Source organism: Mytilus galloprovincialis, chromosome 2 (genome assembly GCF_965363235.1).
Source record: "Mytilus galloprovincialis chromosome 2, xbMytGall1.hap1.1, whole genome shotgun sequence".
Classification (NCBI taxonomy): Eukaryota; Metazoa; Mollusca; class Bivalvia; order Mytilida; family Mytilidae; genus Mytilus; species Mytilus galloprovincialis.
Genome location: NC_134839.1, coordinates 65,817,773 through 65,840,431, shown reverse-complemented (window position 1 = coordinate 65,840,431; position 22,659 = coordinate 65,817,773). Strand labels below are relative to the sequence as shown.

Here is a 22,659-nt window from a genome sequence, read left to right as displayed (position 1 = left end):
CCAAATGTTATAAAACTTATACACAGTGCTTTTTACCACAAAATACAGATAAGTTGAATATTGGTAGTGTCACTTTAATCATTATCGAACTATGTCTCTTTATAAGTGAAAAAAATTGCAAAATTTTTAGTTTCTCTTCTGTAACTTAAGTTTGTCACAACCAAACATTATGAGACTAATACGCAATACTTATTACTACAAAACTCAGATATCGTTCTTGAGTAATGTCCCTTTATTATGTTTTATCGGTAATTTGTACAATTTTCATTTGATGTGTACTCACTGATAATGTCAGTATCAGTGGACTGGTCATGATATAAAAATTTTTGGGTTAGTACGCAAATGACATGCGCTAATGAAACGCGTAAGGATCTACTTTCCCCTTTCATTCACAAAATTGTGCGTAATTTTTTTGGCAGAAATGCAAGAGATTTTTTGCGAATGAAACACTTGACATTGTTTGAAACTTTCACAAAGTCCATTTAGCCTTTTTGAACAATTGTTGTGAAAATGTGAACAGAAAATGCATGAACAACCCGATAGACTTTTAAAACAAATGCGTTATATGAAGTACAACTAACATATCGTCCATGCTGAGTTTTTATTCATACAATACCAATACCAATACATAGCCTTGTGCTGTTCCAAGTAGTTTTCTTTTTCTGTTTCCTGAGAAGTATTTGTTTTACCTGTTCAGTCAATATAAAGTGTTACAATTCATATTTAAACGCAACACATAAATAGTGACCAAAAAGGTACCGCTATCACATGAGAGAAGCTAGAAAGAAAGAAAAAATGAAATTTACGCAATTTCGACATTTTTGTGGGACCATCATATATAATTTTAAAAGATGTGGTCAATATGACTCATGGACTGATATTCATAGAACAAAAAAGTGAACCATGATATTTATATGCGGATCTTTGGATAAATTTTAAAAAGGGGGATAACTGGGGGCACCAAACTATAAAAGTCTGCTTTGACCAGAATTGTAACCTTTATGAGGGGTGAACTGTGACCCGGGTCGCCTACCCCTATATTCGCTTCTGAAATATTAAAGGCCTCCGCAGGGCCTTCAAACTCCAAGTTTCATATTTCTGGTCTGTGTTGAAAATAAATGAAAATGACTTTGAAAAAGCAAAAATTATATAAAGCTAAAAGTTTAGTGACGTCTATTAAAATGTTTGAAATAATTATGAAGTCAACAGGAAATGAGCTAGTCCAAATAATTATGACGTCTGGCAAGGCTATTTTAATTTTTTCTGGGGCGCCTTCCTACGTCTGGTAAGGCTATTTCATTTTTTTTTGCTGGGACTCCTACCTACGTAGGAAGGCGTGATTAAAACCCGTTACACAAAAAGTTGTTTTCCGTATTTGTCATCATTCCGTAAAATGCATCATCTCATAGAAAAATGGAAAATGGACTTGTCCAAACATGCATGGAAGACAACAAGTTAAAGTACTAAATAAAAACAAATCATTCAGAATTTTCTTGTTTCATAGAAAATTTAAAAAACATCGTCCATTTGGATATAAAAAACGGGAATGCATGACAACTGATGAATCCGATATCCTTGTTTTTCCAGTGGACAAGTCTATTACGTTTTTGTACGACTGCAAAAATTGAAAATCTTTTGGTCGTATATTGGTATCACGTTGGCGTCGTCGTCGTTCGAAGACATAAATTGGTTTTCGCTCTCTAACTTTAGTAAAAGTAAAAAGAAATCTATGAAATTTAAACACAAGGTTTATGACCATAAAAGGTAGGTTGGGATTGATTGTGGGTGTTTTGGTCCCAACAGTTTAGGAATTAGGGGCCAAAAAGGGCCCAAATGAGCATTTTTCTTGGTTTTCGCACAATTACTTTAGTATTTATAAGTTAACAGAAATCTATGAAATTTTAACATAAGGTCTATGACCACAAAAGGAAGGTTGGGATTGATTTTGGGAGTTTTAGTCCCAACAGTTTAGGAATAAGGGGCCAAAACAGGTCCCAAATAAGCATTTTTTTTGGTTTTTGCTCAAGAACTTTAGTATAAATTAATAGAAATCTATGAAATTTTAACACAAGGTTCATGACCACAAAAAGAAGGTTTGGATTGATTTTGGGAGTTTTGGTCCCAATGAATTAGGGGCCAAAGGGTCCAAAATTAAAACTTTGTTTGATTTCATCAAAAATTGAATATATGGGGTTCTTCAATATGCTGAATCTAACCATGTATTTCGATTTTTAATATTTGGGCCCGGTTATCAAATTGGTCCACATTGAGGTCAAAAGGGTCTAAAATTGAACATTATTTGATTTCATCAAAAAATGAATTCTTGGGGTTCTATGATATGCTGAATCTAACCATGTATTTAGATTTTGGATATTGGACCATAATAGGTAAATGTCCAAGTTAAAATTTTTAAGTTTTAAAGTTTAAGTTCTTAGACCACATTCATTCTGTGTCAGAAACCTATGTTGTGTCAACTTTTTAATCACAATCCAAATTCAGAGCTGTATCAAGTTTAAATGATGTGTCCACACATACCCTAACTGTTCAGGGTTCGACCTCTGCGGTCGTATAAGGTTGTGCCCTGTGAAGCATCTAGTTGACTGGGTGTTTAAACTTATTTTCGTACGACTTTTTTGCAATATTTTCTTTATCAGTTTTTGTGCTTGAGGATCATTATCCACAAAGTTTCCTGAAATTGATTAAGAGCTATGCGGATCTTTTTTTTTTCCCTCTTTTTTGAAATGACGATTTAATTTCATTTTTATACGTTGACACAACCCCCCTTTTTCCATGGGAAATTATTAGACGATGTCATGAGATGTTTATGACAGTTGAGCAATACTATTTCATTGACCAAAATTTAAGAAATGATGACAAAATAGCATACCAAACATTTTGATTTTAGCACATTTTTCTTCCTGAAAAGTTTTTTTTTTCTTTTTTTTCCCGACCAACCGACCCGATTTTTTCATAGGTAAAATCTGTAAACCAACAAATTAAAAAGCCCTGGCCTAATTAATTTATTCTAATCTTTTTTACAGAACGAAGAACATTTTTGTATTCTACAATGTGGCAGGAAATTGAGCTGTGAGCTTCATAAATGTGATGAGCCTTGTCATCGTGGGAACTGTCCTCCATGTCTAATGACAAGTAAGATGAAATAAGCCATTGCTCAGAGAGCAACTAATGTTTAAATGCTCTAGTATTTTGCTGACTGCTTAAAAAGTTCAGGAATATAGGAATCACTTGAAATTGACAGATTATTTTGTTTGTTGTTTTGTACTTGGATTCAAAATAATGACATGTTCAGGGATCTCCATGGATGAAAATTGAAAGATGGAGGAACTTTCACCATCACAAACCATGACTACGCCGTACAGTGTAGCGCGATCGAAAGTATTTCATCCTTCCATAAAAGGAATGGTGAACATGCTAATTCATTGCTTATTGAAATTATATTTATTTGAATTTTCATTATAGAAGTATCAATATTTTCATTAACTGCCGTTTGAAACCATTCAAATGCCAAGCCTTCATGGTCCCCCTTAGTCGAGAATGACCAAAAGCTGTCATATAGGTCCCCATGTAGTTTTCTTGCTATTTTTCGTAATTGTTACGGGGTTTAAAAATCATGTGGAGCTTATTTTTCACAGACACTGACAAATTCAGAAGTCATAAACCCATTACCGGTATGGCTGATTTGCAGCAACTACAAAACGATTCGTTCGGGTTATGTAAAAGGTTAAAGAGATTTGTAAAGCATTAACAGATGAAAAGGTTTTTAATTTCTTTATCTAGCAAATTGATGCTATGCATCTTTTGAGTCTGAATAGAAACTGGAAACACAGATGCATCAATTTGATTGTAAACTATGAAATGAATTTGGAATTACGATATTTCTTTACAGGAAATATTAAAGTTTTTACTTTTTAAAGTTTTAAGTTATTCTATATTATCGTTACAGCAGTAATCGAGTTATTTGCGATGAAATAATAATTACTGTTTTACATCTTCTTTTGTACTTCTTAAAAAAAGGGGGATGCTGATTGCGTAAGTCAAAATAAAAGCATGTGCCTGACTTATTAAACTGAGTTCTTTGTAAATTGATTATTAATTTATTTTCCTTATTTAATCTAAATTATCATAAGCATTTGTGGAAACTTAGTTGAATAATTTGACAAATGAATCGTCTATCTTCAGATAGGGCCAACCTTAAAAATATGTTTGTTTGCAGTTTTCCGACTGTACCTTCAGACTGAAGGGTCGGTAGGTAGGAAAAATATTTTATTTTATCAGCCAAAATACAGTTTAAACAAGCAGTTACACTAAACCAAGTTTCTTGTGAAAAAAAAACATTTTAAAACAACAAACACTGGACATGCTGAAAACCAACATCAAATGAACAGGCATTTTCAGATAAAAAACTTTTTAACCAAAACTGAAACTTTAACATAGTGTCATTATCCAATTTATGACATAAAATGTGGTATAATTATTAAATACTGGAACACTTATAAACAAGGAATGTCATTATGACTAGAACTGTTTTAAAGAAATATATTCAGACATGTATGCTTCTTGACTAGAATGTTTTCATGAGTAAAGTATTTTCATCAGAAAACTGTAGATATTAAAGATTTATAAGACAATGTATTAAAGAGTGTATTTTTAATAAAAAAAAATAACCATTGAATCTTCCTCATTGAAAAAAAGGCAACTTGAAAAAAAAGTATTAAGACATTCGACTGTTTTCATATTTCTAATAATATTTGATTATATGTGATAAGGTAATATTTTTGCCAGGCTTTAATGAAAACCAAAGAAATCTAAAGTTTGGGGTGAAATCCATAGCACCCCATTAAAAGTAAATGGTCTGTACTGAAATGTTTTTAATGCATAAAAAAAATTGGCGACATAGCTCCTAAGGACATGTTTTAATTGAATTCACACAGGCCACACAGTTTGGGTATATTTAATATTGTAAGAAAGAGAATAATTGCAATGAGTGGGGCAGCCCCCTTATCCTAAAGGAGCATACTCATTGCAATCGAAGATAGATTTAATATAGAGAGAGTATATTTATTTTTCAAGCTAACCATTCATTTTCTCTACATCTTTGTGTAGTTAGGGTTGCTTCTTATTGATTTGGCCTGATCTATATCTATTAACATTTCAAATGAGCCCTTCCTACGTACAGGCCTGTTTACAGATATCCATGAAGATTTAAGTCACGGAGGAGTGGTTTCATCTTTGTCGTCTTCACAACGATTTGTAAAAAATATGCCATACTTCAAGCTGCTGTCGAGTTATTTAACCACTGAAATTGGTTCCATAAAGTCAGGCTCCACAGATTCTGTACCCGATTTGTTTGAGACAGAATGGTTATCGTGTCAGTTATGAATATCCGCTGCATCATTGTCAATGATATCATCACACATCATTACATGTGCCTGAATCTGTATAAACAGTTTACTAATAAACTTTTTTGTTTGTTATCTGTCTTAAAATTGACACGAGACGACAGCGTAAAGTACTCCTCCGTGACTTCATGGATACCTGTAAACAATTTCCATGTGCTTTTATCATTAAATGGTCACATGAACGCTTGACGGGAAGCTAAGAAAAACTGTACTTGAAATGCGTAATTGACCCAGACTTTAAATCATTTCCGGAAAGGACACAAAGTTCCGGATTGCGTCAATAGAAGTATTAAAAAAAATTTCTTCAAATTTAAAGCAATAAAATTTTCACAGTCGGGAGGATTTTCAAGGGTCGGTCGGTAAACTGCAAACAAACAATATTTTAATTTAAGCCTAGTATTCTCCTGTCTGGTTTGTTGATCTACCTACAGGTACAAGCTCAGGTACAAGTGATTACCAATCTTAATCCGGATATCCCTCAGGCGTTAGAACTGTATTGGTTCATAATATAAAAAAAGCCCAAGGGTTATGTAATTACATGCATTTAATTATAATTGCTAAAAAAAAAATGGCGTCGGCTTATAAAAACGATAACAGTTTTGAATGATGGCGGAAGACAATTTAACGATGGTGCGGATCATTTGACGATGGCGGGGCGCCATCGTTAAACAGGCCATGGAGATCCCTGATGTTCATAAATGAAGACTTTATAAAAGAAAAATATAATACATCAACATTCTGGAAAGACATGTTAAGTGATATGTCCTTGTGCTTGTTTTTAAATTAAAAACATTCAAAATGCTTGAAATGGTCATTCAGTATCTCTGGATTTTCAAATGAAATCAATGTACTCTATAGATGCTAGATGGTAAAAAAAACAGGAATAAGAATATTGTATTTTAGATGTTTTCTAAAAAAATGTAATGTATATGAGTTGCTGGACACACATTCAATAAAATCATTGCTAAGGGAGAAAACCATAGCTTTCAAAAGTTATGAAAATATGCTTAGCAAATATTTTTTATTGAATGCTAGTACATCAGGCATACTAAGGGAGGACATCAAAATTGCAATGTAGGATAAAAAAGTTAATTAACATAGTTTTCACTTTTAGTTTACAGAAACTGCTTCGAAACATCCATTTCTTTATTGAAACATTCAGATGATATAGTGAAAGAACAATGTAATAGAATAGAGAGGATATTGGGTCTCCATCCATGACACAAAATAATTACATGTGCAGCAAAAAACAAAAAAAACAAAGGAAAAGTTCTTTTATTGCTATTCTTTATTGCTAAGTCACAGTGAGGTTATCCACACAGAGCAAAAATTCTCACCTCACTGCAAGTTTAAGATGGTCCCTAGCACTGGTTTTGAGCAGAATTCTTTGCAAACTTGGATAGTGTTAAAAGGAAATAAGTATGACTGGTTAAGAAATCTATTTGAATGAAATGAATTTGCCTTAATGCTACAATTAATATATCCATAGACTCAACCAAATTTATGAACCAAAATATTTCTCTTGAAAAGTTTTGTTCAAGAGTAAGCAATGTTACAATAAATGTTCTGATATTTAAAACAAAGTTAGTTAATGGAAATGCCATGTATCATAATTTTAATAGATTTAGATTTTTTGTTTTATTTAAAGGCTATGATGAGTTGACCTGTCATTGTGGTTCTGAAGTGATGCTACCTCCTATACCTTGTGGAACCAAACCACCAGAATGTAGAAATCTGTGTTCACGTCAACATGATTGTGATCATACAGGTATAATGTATTTTTACTTAACAAACATCAAAACAGAAGACTGATATAGGTATAGTACTATTAGGCTGAATGCTACAAATTAAAGGTGTATCATTGGCTTGGCTATATAGATATAGTAAGATGTGGTGTGAGTGCCAATGAGACAACTCTCCATCCAAATAACAATTTAAAAATAGTAAACCAATATAGGTCAATGTACGGCCTTCAAAACGGAGCCTTGGCTCACACCGAACAACAAGCTATAAAGGGCCCCAAAATTACTAATGTAAAACTATTCAAATGGGAAAACCAACAGTCTAATCTATATAAAATAAAAAAAAAACGAGAAATGAGAAACATGTATAAATTACATAAACAAACGACAACTACTGTAAATCAGATTCCTGACTTAGGACAGGTGCAAACATTTGCAGCGGGATTAAACATTTTAATGGATCCAAACCTTCTCCCTTTTTATGAAACAATAGCATAACATCACAACATATATTATCTTTGATCTTTTATTGGTTCTTTTTTTTTTTATTCACAGATTATTAGCTCACCTGGCCGGAAGTCGTCCGTCGTCGTCCGTCGTCGTTAACTTTTACAAAAATCTTCTCCTTTGAAACTACTGGGCCAAATTAAACCAAACTTGGCCACAATCATCATTGGGGTATCTAGTTTAAAAAATGTGTGGCGTGACCCGGCCAACCAACTAAGATGGCCGCCATGGCTAAAAATAGAACATAGGGTTAAAATGCAGTTTTTGGCTTATAACTCAAAAACCAAAGCATTTAGAGCAAATCTGACGGGGTAAAATTGTTAATCAGGTCAAAATCTTTCTGCCTACAAATTTTCAGATGAATCCGACAACCCGTTGTTGGGTTGCTGCCCCTGAATTGGTAATTTTAGGGATTTTTTGCTGTTTTTGGTTATTATCTTGAATATTATTATAGATAGAGATAAACTGTAAACAGCAATAATGTTCAGCAAAGTTAGATTTACAAATAAGTCAACAGGACCAAAATGGTCAGTTGACCCCTTTAGGAGTAATTGACCTTTATAGTCAATTTTTAACCATTTTTCGTAAATCTTAGAAATCTTTTACAAAAATCTTCTCCTCTGAAACTACTGGGCCAAATTAATCCAAACTTGGCCACAATCATCTTTGGGGTATCTAGTTTAAAAAATGTGTGGTGTGACCCGGCCAACCAACCAAGATGGCCGCCATGGCTAAAAATAGAACATAGGGGTAAAATGCAGTTTTTGGCTTATAACTCAAAAACCAAAGCATTTAGAGCAAATTTGACAGGTGTAAAATTGTTTATCAGGTCAAGATCTTTCTGCCCTCGAATTTTGAGATGAATCGGACAACCCGTTGTTGGGTTGCTGCCCCTGAATTGGTAATTTTAAGGAAATTTTACTGTTTTTGGTTATTATCTTGAAAATTATTATAGATAGAAATAAACTGTAAACAGCAATAATGTTCAGCAAAGTAAGATTTACAAATAAGTCAACATGACCGAAATGGTCAGTTGACCCATATAGGAGTTATTGCCCTTTATAGTCAATTTTTAACCATTTTTCGTAAATCTTAGTAATCTTTTACAAAAATCTTCTCCTCTGAAACTACTGGGCCAAATTAATCCAAACTTATCCACAATCATCTTTGGGGTATCTAGTTTTAAAAATGTGTCCGATGACCCGGCCATCCAACCAAGATGGGCGCCATGGCTAAAAATAGAACATAGGGTTAAAATGCAGTTTTTGGCTTATAACTCAAAAACCAAAGCGTTTAGTGCAAATCTGAATGGGGTTAAATTGTTTATCAGGTCAAGATCTATCTGCCCCGAAATTTTCAGATGAATCGGACAACCCGTTGTTGGGTTCCTGCCCCTGAATTGGTAATTTTAAGGAAATTTTGCTGTTTTTGGTTATTGTCTTGAATATTATTATAGATAGAGATAAACTGTAAACAGCAATAATGTTCAGCAAAGTAAGATTTACAAATAAGTCAACATGACCGAAATGGTCAATTGACCCCCTAAGGAGTTATTGTCCTTTATAGTCAATTTTCAACAATTTTTATAAAATTTGTAAATTTTTACTAACATTTTTCACTGAAACTACTGGGCCAAGTTCATTATAGATAGAGATAATTGTAAGCAGCAAGGATGTTCAGTAAAGTAAGATGTACGAACACATCACCATCACCAAAATACAATTTTGTCATGAATCCATCTGCTTCCTTTGTTTAATAGTCACATAGACCAAGGTGAGCGACACAGGCTCTTTAGAGCCTCTAGTTCGTAAATCTTAGTAATCTTTTAGAAAAATCTTCTCTGAAACTACTGGGCCAAATTTAACCAAACTTAGCCATAATCATCATTGGGGTATCTAGTTAAAAAAATGTGTCCGGTAACTTGGCCAACAAACCAAGATGGCTGCCATGGCTAAAAATAGAACATGGGGGTAAAATGCAGTTTTTGGCTTATAACTCAAAAACCAAAGCATTAAGAGCAAATCTGACAGGAAGTAAAATTGTTGATCAGGTCACGATCTATCTGCCCTGGAATTTTCAGATGAATCGGATAATCGGTTGTTAGGTTGCTGCCCCTGAATTGGTAATTTTGAGGAAATTTTGCTGTTTTTTTGTTATTATCTTGAATATTATTATAGATAGAGATAAACTGTAAACAGCAATAATGTACAGCAAAGTAAGAACTAAAAATAAGTCAGTATGACCAAAATAGTCAATTTCTCGCTACATTGAAGACCTGTTGGTGACCCTCTGCTGTTGTTTTTTATTTGGTCGAGTTGTTGTCTCTTTGACACATTCCCCATTTCCATTCTCAATTTTAATTGACCCCCTAAGGAGTTATTGCCCTTCATAGTCAATTTTTAACAATTTTCTTAAAACTTGAAGATTTTCAATAACATTTTCCACAGAAAGTACTGTTATAGATAGAGATAATTGTAAGCAGCAAGAATGTTTAGTAAAGTAAGATCTACAAACACATCACCATCACCAAAACACAATTTTGTCATGAATCCATCTGTGTCCATTGTTTAATATTCACATAGACCAAGGTGAGCGACACAGGCTCTTTAGAGCCTCTAGTTCTTTAATGGATTTAGAGTTTACTATTGATAACATATCAAGTAAATGTACATGTGATTGTATTCACCTTTATTTAATTTTACAAGAATATATCTTCTGCAAAATATATGAAAATATATTCACTGAAAAGAGTACAGTTACACTATTAGGAGCTAGTTAAATTAATATCTTTAATCTCACTCTATATCGGCCCTGTGGAGAATTGATAGTCACATCATATTGGTATATTTTAATTAACCAATCTGATTTTGATCAAACTTGACATGTAGAATTTTGAACATTTTCTTTCTAGAATAATATGTATTATACAAAAATTATATTTCAACCAAACCTGATATCAGGAAATGTTATGGTGAACTCTCTTTTGATATTTGTAAATTTCACTGTATTGTCAAGTTATTATTGAATGTCAATTGTTGCTTTCATATGGCTTTACATATTTATTTGTAAATACGTTTTATTTTTCCCCGCATGTGTGTTGTTATATGTATGAAGGAAAAAATATGAGTTTATTTAAAGAAGCAACAACTTGCAGACTCAATCCTTTGAATCATGTTATTTACTTTCAGTATATCATTACTGTCACAGTGACGAGAACTGTCCACCATGTACTGTGTTAACTGAGAAGAGGTGTATGGGTAATCATGAGGTTAATATAATTAGTAATCAGTACTTACTGGGGATTCATTTTAATATGTTCAAGGGGTACACATTTTGGGTATGAGGAAAAATTGTATTTGATGGACATTTGATTAAGTTATTTTTTTTCCAAAATTCTGCATACAAATCTATAAAAAAAAATTGCACTGTCCTAACACTTACAACAGTTTTAACTTTTAACCATAAAAATAATAGAAATTGAAATTGTGTACCCCACAAAAATAATGAATCATCAGAATTATCATTAACTTTATGAATAATCTTTACCAGTTATACTACAGATAATGTAAATAAAGGCAACAGTAGTATACCAATGTTTGAAATTCATAAATCGATTGAGAAAAAACCAAATCCAGGTTACAACTAAAACTGAGGGAAACACATCAAATATAAGATGGAGAACTACTACATAACAGAAACACAACATTAAAATGTAACACACACTGAAATGAAGTATAATATAACAATGGCCATTTTTTCTGACTTGGAACAGGACATTTTAAGAAAAAAATGGTGGGTTAAACCTGGTTTTGTGGCATGCCAAACCTCCCACTTTTATGGCAATGTTAAATATAAAATTAAAATGACAACATTACATGACAGGACTTCAATACAAATAGATGGGATAACATATACTGTGGATTCATTTATTTTCGTGGGTATCAATTTTCGTGGATAGAGAAAAAAAGACGTTTCGTGGTATACGTAAATTCGTGGATCACTGATTACAACAAAAAAAAATTAGATACGTAATTCGTGGATTTCTTTTTGATTTAGGAGATCATATAACATCCTTGGTTCGATCAATAATTAAAAAAAAAAAAAAAAACAAAAAAGAAGGAATTCATTGAAAAAGTTTTGAATTGTCAAAATCCTCGCTTAATTGGTCATTCTAGGTTAAAGTGTTCATTGATAACAATAATGGGCAGAGACAACTAATTATTTGTTTGTTTTACAATTTATATAAATTATTGTCTGAATTCTATAACGCATTCAAAACTTTATGATTGAAAGCTAATTTCCCTAATCACGATATAATAAACAGCGATATAAGTATAAGGTGTGAAAATAAATGTTCCTGTCATAAACAATATTACCTACGGGCAATATCCCCGTACTTAATCCTATTGATTTTTAATCACAGGTAAACCAAACTATGACACGGTAATTAACAACTTGCAGTTATTTTCCATGAACCGTTTTAATCAATTTTAAAAAGTAAATTATAACTGATATTCGATATATTTATTATAGATTTAATCAAAAAACTTGTATCTTCTTTCAATAAAAAACACGTGTTATGTTACAATGTTTATCGCTAGTCAACACTATACTAGAACTGCATAACATAACCGGAAATAAACATCCAACTCCATACACATTTCTCGGGATTATTCTTCGTTGAATTCTTAAATTCGTGGTTCGCTGTGACCCACGAAACCCACGAAAATTGGTATACCACGAATAAAAATGAATCTACAGTAGGACAGAGAAACATACCAATAATAGCTAACAGAATGTACCAGGTTTTAAATTAAATTAAGAATGATGTTTTAAGTAATATATCACTTAACGTCCTAACATTGGCAGATCATGTATGCTGCAAGTGAAATAATATGATAGTCGGATCTTATTTTAATTCTCTTAATTAAATTGCAATATATTTGTCATTTTCAGCTGAGAAAGAACATTCCTTGTCATCAAACTAATGTATCATGTGGTTTACCATGCAACAAGGTGTTACCATGCCAACAACACAAATGTATGAAAACTTGTCATGCTGTAAGTTATATTTAAATGATGGTAGTTGCAGCTTTGGTTGCATGCCTGGAATTTTTTTTATATAAAAATACACAGACATATATAAAAATATTTCCCTATTGGTTCTTTTCAACATGAGATAACCATATTAACCATATCTCAGATTAGCATAGAGATGCAAATAAAGGTCTATTAATTTTGAGGAATTATAACTTTACTTGTGTATTTATGAGATTATTACTATGTATGGACTTAGTGGATATGTGACAATAACTGTGGGATGTGTTCAGTCTTATCATAATATGTCATTATTATTGTGACCCTGGACATATTACATGTACTTCAATAAGATATTGTCACTGAAATAATTACATTAATCAAGCAGTACTCAATCAATTGAATATGTTTCATTACTATTATTTTACAATTTTTCAATATGTCTGCTGTCAGTCTTTTCAGTGTTCAGCTTTGAACTTAAAGGCATATGGTACAGTTACAGGGGAGGTAATGAAGTTGCTAACGTAAAAGTTATTTTTGCTATGTCAAACTGTGACACATCAGGAAAAGATGCATTTACCGACTGATTTTTATCAATCAAACTGATTTCACTTGAAAACAAGTTCATGGACCCCTCTTTTTCAAAATGACATTAGGTTTGATTATGTATGAAGATTATTTGTACCAATTTTCATGAAAAAGTCAATAATGCATTTTTTTTTTTAATTTGATAAATAAACAGCAAAAAGTGACTTTTTTTTCTTCATTTATGAACATTTGATAAATTTGAGTCATTTCTAAACAAAACAATTCATAAATTTATTGGATAGTTATATAAAACAGAAATTACAAATAATTTTACCAAAAAACAGCTTGTGTTTATCTTTTAAAACAAAAAAGTTATGCATTTCTGTTGGAAGGAAAAATACGTCCACATATCCTAATTATGAGAAAATATCTGAAATTTCGACCTCATTTTACTCAAAAAGTAGCATATAAAGGTATTGAATTTATTACATATTTGATTTAATCAGGCAGAAAGTAACTTATTTGCAAATTTTCATCAAAATTTCATTATGGGATCAAAACTGTATTGTATGCCCTTAATTGACTTTATTATCAGTTTTGCTACTGATAGTAATTTTGATTTATTTCTGGGTACTACAGCTTTCTCAACCAATGAATTCTTGCTGCCATGATTTGGCCAAGAGTTCTGAATGTTGTGTTAAACATAAACAATCAACAAATAAATCAATATTTTCAACATTGTCATATAGTTTGATTGCCATCCATTTTTTTAAGCAGGCTTCATGGTTTCAATCTGAAGCCTATTGAATAATGTATTGTTGTTTTGTTACTCTTCTATTGATGTTAACCCACATTTAAATTTATATAATTTGTTGACTTTTGTCCATAGGATGATTGTCAGAAGGAAGGAGATAGTTGTATCCAGCCCTGTAGGATAAAAAGGAAAGACTGTAACCATATTTGTGGAGTTCCCTGTCATTTTGGATCACCTTGTCCACAAACTGCTTGTAAAGCTGAAGTAAGTCATTATTATATTTAAGTAATATTAATTAAAATGATAGTTACTGCTGAAAGATTAAGAAAAATCACTGAATCATTTAAATTTTAATAGCCGCTGTGCAACACTTCAAATTATGCATTGACATATAATGACAATGTACATATTCTATAAATTCAGAAATCTATGCGATTTTGTCATTTTAGACCAAAATATGATTACTTTTTTTGTTATACTGAAAAAAATCCTGCTTCATTTATTAAAAAAAAATCCAAAATTTAATTTCAAATTATTGCGACTACAATCCTATTACATTTTTGGCAATAATAAAAACATTGCAATAATTTACGACTTTACAGTATATCTTCTATGATTGTAGGTTTTACTGATGTGTAAATGTGGAAATAAAGAAGCTAAAGTGCCTTGTCTATCTGGAGCTGCTCATGATACAGCTGAATATCAAAAGTTTGTATTATTTCTTTGTCAAATTTATTGACATTTATTTATTTTATTAAAAAAACAAATAGGACAGACAACAAGAAGGCTAATTTGTATTAAGTGATTGTTCATTAACAATTACTGAGACAGGGTCATGGTTGAACTAGATATTCTGTAGCAAAGATATACAAACGATAACTTTGAACTGAATTTTACCCATTAGAAATCCTAGATTTATTATATGTATATTTTTACCTACCTTAACATTTATGTATTTTGCCAAAAGTAAGTTGATCAGAAGTATTTAACTTAGTTATTGTTTGTTGTATTATTGTAAGTAGAGGGGGTATAAAGTGTTACCCTTGTCTGTCTGTACATAATAAAACTAATATAATATAACTGTCCCAACCAAATGTTATGAAACTTATACACAATGCTTATAACCACAAAACATAGATCACATGCGAATTTGGGTGGCATCAACTTAAATGTTCTTGAGTTATGTCCCTTTTATAATGTTATCTGGAAGCAGGTGCATCACCTCTAAACTTATGTCTATAATTTTATAACATTAAGCTCTAATTATGAATGCAAATATGTGTAATTTTATGCTTTCGTTATAATTTCCAGATTAACTGTGCAGAGTTTAGCTGGTTCCCTGCATTCAGGACAATCAGTAGATATATCACAACTGGGAAAGAAAAAACTGAAACGACAGTAAGTAATAGGTGAAGATGAGGGAAAGCTAAATGTAAATGAAAGATGATGTAGCTGTAACATCTTCCAAGTTCTCTTAAGTCTTCCTCATGTTGTAGAAATGACATTGTTTAAATGACATTGTTTAATCATTTAAATATTAAAGAGGGGCAAAAGATACCAGAGGGACATTCAAACTCATAGATAAAAAATAAACTGACAACGCCATGGCTACAGAAGAAAAAGACAAACAGACAAACAACAGTACAATATAATTATGGCGCTATTTTATGTAGGTTTTTATTCTTTAAAATTGATCTGAGTGATTTTGTAATATTATAAGATAATCTGCATCACTAAGGCATGCACAATTTGTTAAAAAAAATAAATAATTAAGGCTATATACCTTATCTCCATTCAGCCTACTGTATTTTAAGAAATAAATCCTCTCAACATTTTTTTTTTATTACTAATACTTTTAATAAAAAATGTGTTTACATATAAACGTTTCCTAGTAATTGATTGTTGATATATAGATATAACTATATATATGGTTCGAATCCCGGCGAGGGAAGAACCATAAATTTGCAAAAGCAAATTTACAGATCTAACATTGTTGGGTTGATGTTTAGACGAGTTGTATATATATATATATATATATTTTAAGGTTAGAATGTGATGCTGAATGTGCAGTAATGGAGAGAAATCGTAGAATGGCATTGGCTCTAGAAATCAGAAATCCTGACATCAATGCCAAACTTGGTAATCCTACATATACAGACTTCTTAAAGGATTATACAAAGTAAGAACCGTTATCTTTCTAAAATGAAGTCAATAAATCCATGACCTTAATTTAATTATATGGAAAACAAATAATAATCAGATGATAAGATATAGTATGTATCCATGTAACTCGAATAATTCAAGCCCTTTCCGTGTCCGATTTTCTCCCACACGAGGGCTTGAACTCCTTGTGATCATTGGCCGCGTCGCCTGCTCTCTGTGAGAGAGAGCCAATCAGCGGCGATCAGGATACGAGTCTGCGCAACTCTCTTGAAATTGTCTTACCAAACACGTGTGTTCAATTAACACAAATCCGATAATAATTAATTAACATCAATTAACATCAGTTTACATCATTTATCGTCAATTAACATCCGGAACTCCTCCTTCTTTAGCTGCCAATTTAAATCAAAATTCCCATATTGCAAAGCGGTGTGAATTTTCCGGTTGACGGTCTTGATCGAGGAAGACGTTCAGGCGTTAATGTAGCCTTCGTAGATCAGCGGAATATAACGACTGAATTATTCGGGTTAGTATCCATGAGGTCATTATTAGATGACGTTTTACATCATTATTTGTATTCAGTACTTGTTTTGTGGAATTTGATATTGAGATAAAAAGATATTAACTATTAACACTTTGTTATTAGTAATCCCACAAATATGTTTCATTGAAAGATCAAACACTGTTCTGAATTTGTCTCTAGTTAAGAATTTTCTATCAGATTTGTTCGGTATAGTAATAACTCTATTTATATTCCAGGCAAAATCCTCACTTTGTTTCTTCAATTGAAAAGGCATTAAGTGAATTAGTAAAAAGTGCTAAACAGGTAAATATTAAAATGGAAGTTAGATGAAATGTGTCCATTGCATTCCATCAACATTGTTCCATTTGCCATAATCAGTGATGATCACGTTCAAAGATTTATTAATATAGAGGGATAAAAATTCAGAATGGTGCCCAGAAACAGAAGTCAAATCATTAAAGTCACATTCTGATATCTTATACATAAACCTGTATGCTGATTTTTCTGAATCACACATTTTTGTCCACTTTCAAAATTGCAATATTTTCTTCTTCACAAGATTTGGACATGAACTTTAGTTTAAAGAATTGTTTTTTTTTACAATTTTGTTTTGAAGTTGTGATAATATTTTCTTTCCTAAAAAAAATGCAAAAATAAAATTGAATGACCAGGTTTGATACTTTTAAAAATGCAGAATTATAAATTTTTACCTCAAGGATAAAAAATTAAACAAAAACATTTTTTTTTGTTATGAATAATTATACAATTGAATTTTTACAGCATTAACCTATAACTTTAGGTACAAATGTCAAGATGTTTGAAACAATTCTAATGAAGAATTTAGTCTATAACATTTATAAATGAATTAATAAATATAAAAACAAAAAATGAAATTTATAATTTTTTTCTGAATATTTAAAACTGAAAAATGATTAGAAGATTATGGAAAGTGGATTACTATTTCATTATTTCATTATTTCATTATCTAAGCACAGGCTGTGTGGTTGGAAATTTAAAGATTATATATAATCTTGCCTTTTCAGTCGAAACATGCACATAGATCCAACTCCTTCTCACCTGGAAACCGTGATCAAAGACGAGCGATACATGAGCTTGCAGAATGCTATGGATGTGAGACACAGAGTTATGATTATGAACCAAAGAAAAATGTTGTGGCTACTGCTTATAGGTAAATAATATAAATTATATGATGTGGTTTTTAATGTGGAACAAGTATCACATTCTACTGCTTGATGTGAGCAAATGTTATTTCCCATATTTTACCCCTACTCCTAAATTGGGGCTGTATTGTAAAACCTTGTCTGTTTGGCTGTCTGTTAGTCCAAGAAATATTTTTCTGACACTTTTCTCTGTAATTCTATTGATAAATTGTAAATTGGGAGCACTCTTTGGATCTTTCAGATAGCCACTTCCTGTTTGCAGAACATTCAATTTTTTAAATATATTTAATGAACTGTAAAAGTTTCTTCACATATTTTTCAAATCCTATGTAACAGAATGACTTCATATTTGGTCAGTAGCTAAACAATGATGATTTGAAAGGTGTGTGTGATTTTCAAATCTGTTAGACACCAAGTTTCTGTTATCTTAAACCATACATTGGTATTGGTGGGTATGCTTAGCATGACAATGCACGCAATATAGTTGTCTTACCATTGTGCAAACTCAAACATTTTTTTCAAGAATTTTCAAATAATCAATGTTAAGTTGTAGTCTTAGAATTTGTCTGGTGATCCAAAGAAAACTAATTTTTCTTTTCTTTTTTTGTAGGGATAAATGTTGGCTTCCTTCAGTGACTTTAACATCTTATGTACAAAGAGAACTACATCCTAAGGCACCATTACCTATACCTCATGTACATTCAGAGGCTGCCCTAAAGTAAGTACATTCATGGAAGATAATAGGCTGATTTTGAATATTTAGAGGTGTGTGTTTAATATATGTCATTGAGAAAGCCCGATGAAATGACGATTTAATTAGTACTGATATCAAGAAGTCATCATATGATCTCATCTGTGGTCTACTGGTTTGGTACTTACCTCAAATGCAAGAGGTCATAGGTTCATATCAAAGATTTTAGAATTGGTATTTGCTCCTTCTGCTGCACACAACATCATTAGGAGTAAGAGCAAAAACTGGTCTGCTCAAAGAATAATGTGTCCATGTATGGTGACAGAAAAGAAATTACAAGAGACTATCAAATAACAGACACAAAAACCAAAGTCATAATACATAAATAACTATTTTCACAGCCTCCCTAAATGTCCATTCATTTTTATATAAAATAGAATACTCCTGATTGCTTCATAAATTACATCACAATTTTACTTATTTAATTGAATTGAAGCCTACAGTACATTAAATTGCTTTTATTATGATATATTATACCCTTTTAAGATAACTGTAAATAATAAAATTAAGCTCCCTGGTTTGTTTTTGATTGTTCTAAATACTGTTAAACTGGCTTGAGCCATTGTTGTGTATTGTCATATTAATATCTTATCAATTTTTACAGGCAAAGTGCGAAAGCAGCTAGACAAAGTACTGATGTTTTATCAGATATCAAACCACCATCAAGATGGGAGGCTAAAACAGATGTCAAAAAACACAAACCAGAAATAGACTATTTTGATTTTTCATCAAATTGATGAATTATGTATATCTATAACCAAGAAATATTTGTTGACGTATTTTGTTTTATTATGAAAATGATTTTATAATGATTACTTGTAGTATATAAAAAAGTTTGATTCAAGAATATTAAATCAAAAAATAAATTAAGGTATTGAAGTTATAGAACTGACTAACATTAACCAGAAAAATATAATTCCTTTTAGACTTTTAAACTCACTCAAAATTTGAAAACATTTGGTAAAACTTCTTTGAGAAAATTAGAGATACATACCAAATTAGAAGAGGTCATTGCCCAAAATAGTAGAGTAAGCATAAAATTATAGTAATGGATTGTTCTTGGTATATGCTTTCTATCTTTTCCAACAGATTTCCTTTAATACTTGTATTATCTCTATGAACCTCAAAATATATCTACAAAAGGAAACAAAAATGAATTGATGATTTTTAGAAAAGAATGCTGTTTAACAGTACATTTTAAGTTTCTGTCTAATATGATAATGTTTTGTGAATTACCTGAATTATTTGAAATAAGAAAATTAAATTGAAAGTAAGAAACAAAATATAATTCAACTTTTATACCCTTGTTGAAAGTGCTTGGTTTGGAGTATGCATTTTCACAACAATTTATTTCATTTTCACAAAATGTTATATGGTGACCATGCATTTGCTCAGTCAAATTTTACTGACTGTTTCAACATAATTTGTTTCAAAAGAATATATTTATATCGATGACATGAAGGAATGTAGGTTTTCATATTTTGCTTTCATTTATTCATCAATTGCGGTATAAATGAATATTAACCATACATTGTCTGGAATATAAAATTTATTTGTCTTGGGACAAAGCAGGATAGAAGTGCTTGTCAAGCCTGCCATTCTTGTTTCTAAGCCTTGTAAAATTTTGTTTAACTTGAGAGAATGTATGGTTAACCCCTATGTATTCAGTGGCGGATCCAGAACTTTGCCTAAGGGGGGGCCCGCTGACTGACCTAAAGGGGGGCCCGCTCCAGTCATGCTTCAGTGATTCCCTATATAATCAACCAAATTTTTCCCACGAAAGGGGGGGGCCCGGGCCCCCCAGGGCCCCCCCTGGATCCGTATATGGTATTTTAAAGGAATAATTAGCACAATATTATTAGCTTTATACTTCTAATAAGATATGGATAATATTGGTATATGTTACAGTATCTTATGGTGTTACCATTTAAATCATCTATTTCAGTAATGAGTTAATTGATTTTTGTGAAATTGATATGTTTGATCAATAAGACTTGATATATAAATAGTATGCAAATTCTCTTCTATGATTCAAGACCATTCAAACGTGATGATGATATTATGGCTAAAATTATTAAAAGAAAATGTAATTATAACTAATGATTTAAGCATGCAATATGAATGTAGCTAAAATTATTTTATGAAATCAATTGCTTGCACGTATATATATACAGATTTGTATAATTTTGTTCTGTTCAACAAAAGGGAATTATATAATTCAATGTGCTATGTTGAAAATTTTGTTGATCATATGTTGATTACTAAGTAATGCTATGTTATTTCAAAAGTTTGTTTGAAACAATAAAATTATATAATGCCATTCTTATTTTTTATACGACCGAAACAAAGAAATATCATATTGTGTTGGTTTGTAGTCTAGTGGTTAAAACCACTGGCTACAGTGATGAAGGTCCTGGCTTCTAGTCTAACAGGGGGCACAGGAAATTCAGTACTTCACAAGGGTGATTTTCACCCTCCCAAACACTTCTATGGTACCCTGACCAGAGTTTAAACTAGAATAGGTGCTTTGTTGGCCTCGTTTGTCAAAGTTGTCTACTACTTTAACCTGGAAATCAACCTATAGATATCTCTTTGGTTTGTTAGTTCCTGCCAAGTGTCCAAGTGGTTCTCTGAGTATTTAGGCTTTCTCCACCATTTATCAAACTTCTCGTTCTCCTAGCACTTCCTTGGTGTTGGGGTGGAAATTGTTTTTGTAAATATTGTTGCAGATACTTATTAACCTCAATAGGGAGTGTACACTTATTACAGTGTACCCTAGTAGCTATCTAGGGGTTCTCCAGATAAAAGAGGAATCTACCAGTACATGCATACTGGATGTCAGTCCAATCTTGTGAGCACTATTATCAGTTTGCTCCTTATGAGATTTTCATTACATTTATACTTAAGGGTTGCTATCAATGTATTAGATGATTTGAAAAATCAGGGCCATTCAAACATTTTTAAATGATTTATTCTCACATGGAAATGCAAATTATACTTAAAATAGCACTAAGAGAGCTCTTATACCTACATTTATTATTTTAATAATTGCATTTTAAAGGTTTTTAATAGCAATATAGAAGAAATATGAAAATCTTTGTGGATCCACTATTTTTGTCTCGCCTTGACAGAGTCAAAAAGTGAGACATAGGTATGCTGTTTCCGGCGTCGTCAACGGCGGCCTCAACAATGTATTAGTTTGTGATTAGGTCTAGTTTATGGTGAACCACAAGCGGTAGGTCAATCATATTTGGTATGCAGTTGTATAAGCATTGGCATATCTCATTTCCATGAAGATAATTTGGCTCTGCCCCCTTAGTCATGGTCTATTGACTTTGATAATTTTTCTGAGTTATCATGTATTAGTTTGTGATTAGGTCAATTCAAGGGGAACCATTAGTGGTAGGCCAATGTTAATTGGTATTCAGTTGTATAAGCATTGGCACATCTCATTTCCATGAAGAATATTTGGCCTCACCCCTCAGTCACAGTCTAATGACTTTGAAACTTATCTTAGTTTACATGTATCAGTTTGTGATTAGATCAGTTTAAGATGAACTGCTAATGTTAAGTAAATGATATTTGGTATGCAAATTTATTGGCATTTGCAAGTATCGTTTCCATGGAGATTATATAGCCCCAACCCCTCTTATTGACTGAAACTTTTCTATAGTTTACCAGTTAATGTTTGTATTTAGATTTGGGAACGACTTATTATAAGTCAATGGTCATGATGGTAAATGGTATGCAGTTGTATAAGCATTGGCACATCTCATTTACATGGAGATTGTTTAGCCATGTAACTCAGTCATGGTTCATTGACTTTGAATATTTTCATAAATTGTGTAAGATGTTAAAGTATTGCTATTTTGATTTCAACATTTGCATAATCAAAATTACAAAAAGGCGAGACATATCTCTGTGATAACAGTTTATTACTTTAAAGTATACATGTTTTGTAACATTGCATTATCTTGGCTGTCACACCTGCTTTGCTTCTTGTAATTCATAGAGGAGGTATAAGAGCCATTATTCGCACCAGATATAGAAAAA

The 22,659-nt window shown here is 31.8% G+C and overlaps 1 protein-coding gene across 2 annotated transcripts in view; it reads left to right on the top strand.

The window, feature by feature from the left end:
• The window catches only part of LOC143064144 (transcriptional repressor NF-X1-like), a 32,949-nt gene extending 12,023 nt beyond the window's left edge, over positions 1-20,926 (top strand). For both annotated transcript variants that reach the window (XM_076236764.1, XM_076236765.1), the window contains exons 11-22: positions 3,042-3,150; positions 7,069-7,188; positions 10,858-10,937; positions 12,626-12,730; positions 14,124-14,252; positions 14,611-14,696; positions 15,300-15,386; positions 16,033-16,167; positions 16,911-16,977; positions 17,718-17,863; positions 18,466-18,573; positions 19,211-20,926. In XM_076236764.1, coding sequence (XP_076092879.1) covers positions 3,042-3,150; positions 7,069-7,188; positions 10,858-10,937; positions 12,626-12,730; positions 14,124-14,252; positions 14,611-14,696; positions 15,300-15,386; positions 16,033-16,167; positions 16,911-16,977; positions 17,718-17,863; positions 18,466-18,573; positions 19,211-19,343 — 1,305 coding nt within the window. In that variant the 3' untranslated portion in view covers positions 19,344-20,926. The remainder of the gene's footprint in view (positions 1-3,041; positions 3,151-7,068; positions 7,189-10,857; positions 10,938-12,625; positions 12,731-14,123; positions 14,253-14,610; positions 14,697-15,299; positions 15,387-16,032; positions 16,168-16,910; positions 16,978-17,717; positions 17,864-18,465; positions 18,574-19,210) is intronic.
• Positions 20,927-22,659: the final 1,733 nt, after the last annotated feature.